Source organism: Monopterus albus, unplaced genomic scaffold (assembly GCF_001952655.1).
Source record: "Monopterus albus unplaced genomic scaffold, M_albus_1.0 scaffold31.1, whole genome shotgun sequence".
Classification (NCBI taxonomy): Eukaryota; Metazoa; Chordata; class Actinopteri; order Synbranchiformes; family Synbranchidae; genus Monopterus; species Monopterus albus.
In genome coordinates this window covers 7,220,696-7,228,399 of record NW_018127911.1, presented here as the reverse complement: position 1 = coordinate 7,228,399, position 7,704 = coordinate 7,220,696, and the positions used below count along the sequence as shown (strand labels likewise).

At 39.0% G+C, this 7,704-nt stretch overlaps 1 protein-coding gene across 4 annotated transcripts in view; it reads left to right on the top strand.

The window, feature by feature from the left end:
* The first annotated feature begins 2,841 nt into the window (after positions 1 to 2,841).
* mroh1 (maestro heat-like repeat family member 1) overlaps positions 2,842 to 7,704 on the top strand; it is a 29,046-nt gene continuing 24,183 nt past the window's right edge. For 2 of the 4 annotated variants that reach the window (XM_020596644.1, XM_020596641.1), the window contains exons 1-7: positions 2,844 to 3,074; positions 3,588 to 3,698; positions 3,915 to 4,060; positions 5,332 to 5,463; positions 5,553 to 5,715; positions 6,763 to 6,861; positions 7,037 to 7,188. In XM_020596644.1, coding sequence (XP_020452300.1) covers positions 3,677 to 3,698; positions 3,915 to 4,060; positions 5,332 to 5,463; positions 5,553 to 5,715; positions 6,763 to 6,861; positions 7,037 to 7,188 — 714 coding nt within the window. In that variant the 5' untranslated portion in view covers positions 2,844 to 3,074; positions 3,588 to 3,676. Of the gene's footprint in view, positions 3,075 to 3,150; positions 3,323 to 3,587; positions 3,699 to 3,914; positions 4,061 to 5,331; positions 5,464 to 5,552; positions 5,716 to 6,762; positions 6,862 to 7,036; positions 7,189 to 7,704 lie in introns of those variants that run through there. The other 2 variants (XM_020596645.1, XM_020596643.1) reach the window with 2 other exon arrangements.

The window sequence follows — 7,704 nt, the reverse complement described above, 5'->3', positions numbered from 1 at the left end:
TAGGTCTACACTATGTCCAGCCTCTCCTGACATGAAGACTACATGAATTTTGAATGTTCTGCACACACACAAGATTTATTTTAATTGTTGGACATGACTGTTTATGTAAAGCAGCTTTTGTAACATCTAGCAGTATTTGTGTTAATTATTTTATTTCAAATCTCATTTTATTATTAGCTTTGTATCAATAATGTGTTTTTGTCTGCTCTTTTGATTGTTATGTAAGGCTAAACATCTTTTTTTTGTGTGTAAAAAAAAAATGTATCCTGACTAGTGTTGTGAACCATATGCAAGGCATTTCAGCATGAAGTAAACATAACCAAGCTTAGTCTAATAATATTAGTATATAGTATAGTTTATTATTAATTATGAGAGGCTTTGGATTTAAAACCATATTTGACATTTTTGCCAGCTTTATTTTTTAACACTTTTTTCTTTTTTTCTTTTTTTTTTTTTGTGAAAGAATTTTTTTGGCTGGCAGCTAACACTGCTAACTTACATAACCTGTAATTAAAAGCAACTTATGTGATTTTTGTTAATCTGTAATCATAGGGAATTTGTAAAACAGCATATAGCGACACCAAACTAAAGTGATTAACATTGTAAGTTATTTATATTCATATTATTATTTCCAGTTATCAAAACATTCAAGGGAAAATGTTTCAAGTCAAATATTAAATTCTGTTGCAGCTTTTTTGTTTAGAAGTTACTTTGACATAAGAGGTATATATACCTGAAAATGTCAATGATGTGTTTTGGCATTGTTTTAATATTATACTCCACACTGAACATGCTTGTAAAAACAGCAGTTGTTACGTTTTTGTATATGACAAAACTTGGGCTGTAAAAATGGTTTGTGTCCTTTATGTTCACAAAACATTAGAGCTGAATGAGCTCATGTTTCTACCTAATTGAAGAAGAAGCTTTATTTATTGTCATTGTAACACGCACAACGAAATTATGCTTGAAGCCGAGGGCCCCAGGCTGCTGCATGGATACACGCTGCCATCGGGGGGGGGGGTCAGTGTTTTGCCCAAGGACATGTCAACTGCAGGCACCGAGATTTGAACCTTCAACATTCCGGTTGGGAGACAACTGCTCTACCCACCACACCACTGTCGCCTCCCCAGTGAGTGTCCTGTCCCAGAGTGTAGCTGTGCAGTGGTTTCACAGTTCACTGAACATCATGTTCAAAGTTTGTTTTAATAAACACAGAACTATAACTTCTTGTTCCTCCTTTTTGTCTTTATGAAAGTCAGACACTGAATCGGCTCTTTGAGTGAGAATGGCCTAGCTGCTGCTGGTGCAAAAGAAAAGTCTAACTAGTTAGATTTTAGCTAACAATTGTAGTTATATGTTTTAATATGCACCACATACTGTACTGTAGCTAAAATATTGAGAGACTCTGTGCTCATTCCTGGCACAGTACGTTTATGTTGGTTTTTGAAGTATAAGCATTGTATTTCCTCAGGAACCAAACCTGATGCCTAATTCTTTTTTGTTCCAAAACTGAAGTTTCCAACAGGGTGAACACTGGGGTCGGTTGGTTTCTTCCTGTTTAAGCTGTTTACAGGATTGGTTTTTATGTTTTTTTAAACAGTTTTAGGTCAACTGTGAAACACTACAGGCTGTGGTCTGGTCTATGTGGAAACCACAGGCCCAGAAAACAATGAGCAAAAACAGGATTGATATGTGATATTATATATTTAAAAAATCATACCATTAGACATAAGCAAGAAAGTACACTTGCTGAAGAATATGGCAAACATACGCTTTTCACTGTGTGGAATCTGCACGTTGCTTCCCGTGTGTGTGTGGGCTTCCTTTGGGTCCCTTCCTCCGACACTGCAGTGACATGATATATAGTAGTATAGTATGTTATATAGTGGTACAACAGCCATAACAATCCAGTCTATTTGGTCTAGTAGTTTGCTGATTAGCTGATAGAACTAGAACTACAAAGAAGTGTTACAGTTTAAACACCCCAGCAATATCTAAGACGTTACAGTTTGGTCCACCTTGACCTTAGACTTTGCAGTGTAAAAGGTTACTGTATGTGAATAACCAAGTGTTTCTTCATTCCTAATGAGCAATTAGCAAAAGGTAGCCAGCTGCAGTTATATATGTTAATATAAACTGTTCAGTTCAGTTCATTTCAGTTCAGACAACCTTATTTATCCCACAAGGCCAATTCGATTTTGCAGGTTTGCAATCTACTCAACCATACACAGGCTCACATACAGTACAATCAACATTCACCCAGCACCAGTGTGTCAGGAACAGCAGGTCAGCACATGAGCTTCAGCATCAAAAAGTAGCCATTATAACTTTGGGGGGCATAATCAGATACTACTACTGTGAATTATGGTCCAGATATTTTGCAGCCCTTTATCAGAAGAAGCATTCCATTGTGAGGTCTGCTGGAGGATGATTTCCCACACCCTGGCAACCCATAAGTTGTTCTTATTAATGGATTTCAGCTGCTCTATAGAGCATCAGCAATTTTTTATATTTACAGTGATGTAGGGCTACTTATCTATACTTTTACTTATGAAAGATTTGGAATTCAGAACTTTTACTTATAATAGAGTGGTTTTGCATTCTATTGCTTCTAGTTATATTAGTGTAAAGGATCTGAATATTTTTCACCACGGCTTAGTTAAGTCATAGTGAAACCTGAATGGAGCAATAGCCGTAGGGAATCCAGCCTCCATAAAACCTGCGCTCGCAGTAGCAGCTCTATGTGTCGCAGAGCCGTGGTGGTGACTTAGAGGAACGCCCCCTCCTGGGCACGTTCCTGATGACTAGAATCACATGATCAGGCGTGTTTACACCTGCAGTCGGACACAGGAAACCTAGATAGAAAACGAGGCAGACAAGAAAGCAGATAAGAAGCAATGCTGTCGTGAGTGGTTGGAATTTAGTGACGCTCACTGCTAATTTGCCCTTGTTAGCAAGTGTGTGGTTTTCCTTCGGCGTGTTACGTGAGGACAGTTCCGTAGCAGCAGCTGCTAGTTAGCATGCTAATGTAACTGTCACATTAGCTCGCTGCTGCAGCATCACCGCCCAATCAGGTAATCATTAGACTGAAACACACAAATGCTTTACGTTAAGCACTTTAGTTGGCTATGTGTGCTTGCTTTCAATGTCATCTTTGTTCGTTAACGTTAAAAGTTAGCTACTCCGTAATTAGTCTGTTTGGCAGTGTTAATATCTAGCATTTAACACGAGCTAACGTTAGAGAAGTGCTTTGTAATGTTATATGTAGACTATAAATTATGTAGAAAGCAGAAACAACTATTTTAAAGTTTGCCTGAAAATAGTAAGGGCTCGATAACGATAATAATTGTAATGTCTCAGTATTTTCAGTGAAGGTGTCACCCACCCTCACCTGGCTGTCTGCTGCGGTTCTTTAAGTCAGTCATATGAAGGAGAGGAGCAATATAAAGCTGTTTTTAAATGCGCAGAAATATCTCCCCACTTGCCACGTAAAATAAAATATTATCGGTGAAAATAAAAATATGGCAGTCTGTGGAACACTTGGTTAAAATCTTTTACGTATCTACCTGTAATATTCTGCTTTTTAGCTCCAGAAGCCCCTGCTCATCTGTTCCCCACGAGGGAAGCTCGATCCTCACCCACAGGTTCCAGGAAGACACCCTTTCTTCTGTCCACCATGGACCAGACAGATGTGGAACGTAAGCTCTTCTTCTCCCTGTCAATTAGTTTTCATGTCTTCCTCTGTACAGCTATGGTTTGACTCGGTTCTGAAGGCTAAGCCGTGCATTTTTCTCATGCTTACAGGGAGTCAGTAGTTTAGCTGCACAGGTGTCACCATTTGTATTAATTCAGTTTCTCTATGCTTTTCTCCTTCTACTCACATATGTCTATGTTTTGTTGTGTTTTCCCTCAAGAGGTGACCCTAGCTCTGCTAGATGCAGCCACCGATAAAGACTCAGAGGTTCAGGAGCAGGTCAGGAAGTCTGTGTTAACCCTGGGGAAGCAACAGCCAGACCGAGTGTTAGCCATATGTCAGGACTACCTCCTGAATCATCCAAAGGTAAAACTCCAGAATACATTATGTTAAACAGCCACCGGAGTGTCAGGCAAAGGTCAAAAATGTACCTGTGTGACCTGAAACATCTGCTGTTATCAGTATTCGTACTGCACATTGCCCAGCAGAAAGAAAATAGCGCCTGTCATAAAATCCAGATGAATAGTACTGGGTGGCTGTGAATATGCTATGTGATCACACATGCAGAGTGGAGGCTGCAGGTGAGGTGCTCCATATTTTTAACATCTAATGTGCGAAAATGGATTTTATAGATGGTTTAACATTAAGCTGAATTGCAGCAAATGTTAAAAATAGGCACTTGCAGTATATGATGGAAATCTGTGTGACTTTATGAAAGCTTTGTCTTGACTTCAGTAACCCCAGCTAACAACAGACTGCTTAAATGGCCTCTCAGAGCTCCCAGCATGTGGTGTGTCAGCCTGTTTCACAGAGTAACAGAGTGCAACTCTGTATATTACTTCTAGAGGGTTCACACATGAACAAGATGTAAGCACTGCAATAAATAGTTGTATCTGCATTTCTGTTAAAGAGGGTTGACAGTCTCTTTTCTGTCAATGAATCAACTTAATGTGTCAGACCTGGTGATCACCACCAGTAACAGACACTCAATTTCTTTTAAATGTGTATACAGTACATTTTACATACATCTTCAGTATAAAGTGAGACATATCACCCAACCTTAATTTGCAGTATCTACACTGCTAACATTTTACATGCTCAAAGCAATAAAATACAATAAAATCATTCTGCATACAAAACAGAAAAACAATCACTACTGTAGATGTGTCTAAAGGAAAAAGTTTCCATGAATTATGTTCTTTGCCTGAACCTTTTTTGTTTTGTTTTGATTTTACTTTGCCAACATTTGCTCCCAATTTTCACCACAGAACTCAGAGGCAGTGTGTGTTTGTATGTCATGGTGCAACATTTTGCAATATTGTCACAGCCCTCAGACATGTGATTATCAGATGATGGCATCATTACAGTGAGGAAGTATCTTGGGAAACATCAGTGACATAGAATGTACATAGTAGGATGTCCCTTTTTATTGAGATGGTATTAACTGGGCTACACCATATTTTACTTGGCCTACAGTATTTTGAAAGGATACTGGTATTTTAAATTACATGACATGATATGTACGCTTTATTTGGTCATTAGTTTTTCTATTTTGTATTGATATTGTATTTCCAGTCTTTGTGCATGTGTGAGTCCTCTCCTACCTCTCTGACATCTCTTCTTCTTCTCTCATCTAGTTGGTAGTGAGTCACAGAGTTGTGATTCTCCAGACTATTGAGCTGGTAGTCGACTGCAAGATAGAGGAGATCAACTCCTCCAGGATAAAGAGCATCATTTCCCTGGCCTCAGATGAGATGACACGATCCAAGGTAAAATATGACACTTTAACTATTCTTTCGTTTTTGTGCAGTAGGCAGATTGATTCTTACTGATTTTTCTGTCTCCCTGGTTTACTCAGGAGGTCATCCCAGATTGGCAGCAGGCAGCTAGTAATATATTGGTTGCTGTGGGTAACAAGCACATCAATGACATTATGGAGGAGATATTAAGCAAATTTCAGCCAGGCATCCTACCTCACTTCTTTGTGGTCCAAACACTTGCCAACCTCTCTGACTCCAATGGTAGGACAAATATTTACACACACATCCCACATTTACCTTGTTAAGTCCAAAAGGGAGACACACACACACACACACACACACACACACGTACGCACTCCGAGAAATGACAACTTTGGCAAGTATTCAGACATTGTGGACAAAGTCACAACCTGTTAAGCCTGTCTTAAAACAACCTTTGTACGTGCAAAGGTTTTGTTAGATTATATCTCTTTACTAGCAGTTTCTTTTGATTTAGAAATTATAATAAGCTTTTTTTATGCAATAATTGTTTACTACTCACTCCTTCTGCAGTCAGGGACATCCAGAGCCACTGAACCAATCAAGACATTTGTAATCACTTGGCATGTAAAGCGTGATGTATGTCCAATCCTTTGTCCTGCTGCCAAAGTTGCTGCAGTGCACTCATTGAAAACACTACACTCTATTACATACATACTGCATGTGGATGAGGAGGAGAAACCTTCTTGCCACAACAGTTCAGACTGACACACTAGAGAAATGTTAAGAGCTAATAGGCTGCCAAACACATCTACATTAAGCTTGCTTTACCAAGTTTAATGCAGATCTCCATAGATAAAACATAGATTTCAGTCTGGCCTAAATATGAGAAAATACTGAATTAATGACTAATACTAAGTACCCTGGGTCGGGGCACCCTCGCCATTCTGTGTTGTCAGTCTCTGAGCAGCTGTCCTCTGTAGCCCCTGTACCTGTGTTTGGTTGTGGATTGCTATTGCATCACATAAAACTTTAGAGGAAGTACAAACTAAAGCTAGTTTTAGTAGCTGTAACTCGGTGACCATTACAGAGATGCATTGAAATTATATTTATTTTTATATGTAATGTGGTTTATGAATTTGTAATGTGTAAAGATAGTTTAATGAAACTGTCCTCCATGCTTTTCTTTTAACCTCTGTACATTGTCTCATGCTTACCACTGATATTATCAGTACCATAAAGGAGAACAGTCAATGTTTTCCTGCCTTACAGAGGAAATGATGAGGAATGATACACCATTAATGCTGTACTCTTCTCCTTGTTCTCTAGTTTACGGCATGGTGCCCTTCCTCAATGCAATTCTTGGCACCATGTTGCCCATGCTGAGCATGGCCAAACAGGACAACATGAAGTGGGTCTTTTCTTCTGGTGAGAACCTCTCAACTTCTTTTTTAAAACTGTCCTAACTCTTGAAACATTTCCTCAAGGTATTCAGCTCCAAAAACATTAAACTTCCAAAATTCATAGTTCTCCCTTTTACACATTTTTGGCCTTTTGTCATCACATTGTTTTCAACTCTCCCTGAATTCCTGTTTCTCTCCAGCCCTGTGTCATTTCAGTGACAGTATCTTGGAGTACCTGGCCAACCTGGACAAGGCTCCAGATCCCACAGTCAGGAAAGACACATTCTCCAGTGAAATCGGTGCTGCTTTTGACATCCTCTTCAATAACTGGTTACAAAGCAGGGAGTCTAAGGTAAGGTCACAGAGGTCAGCATTGGTGGTTAAGTCACATGTTTGATACTGTGACATCTCTTGCATTGTCTTGGAGATTGACCTGGCCATGCTCAGCAGGATTATCTGCTGTGGGAGGGTCACCCGTAGATTATACTAGATTATATTTGAGTCATGTGTTCAATATTGAGGGATGGTGAGTAAGTAGAGAAACTGAGGCCATTTAAAGCTTGGCATTTTAACTTTTAGATACAGAGGATAATGGCAGTCCAGAATGCTTTATTTTAAAAAGGCACTGCAGAATAACACCAAAATAATTTCACAAAAAAATGGGAAATCCTACCTAGACTTTTCTGGTGTCATTTTGTGTTCCCACATTTAATGAAACATGTTAACCATTAGCACCGTTATCTGCTGTAGCATGTTAAAGTACATTACCTGTATATTGTCTGTGGGATCCTATTAGCATAGCAACCACACAGTTTGTGCTTTGTGTTTGTATTAAGTCCATACTTAGTCAGGTTAACCGAGTCAGATT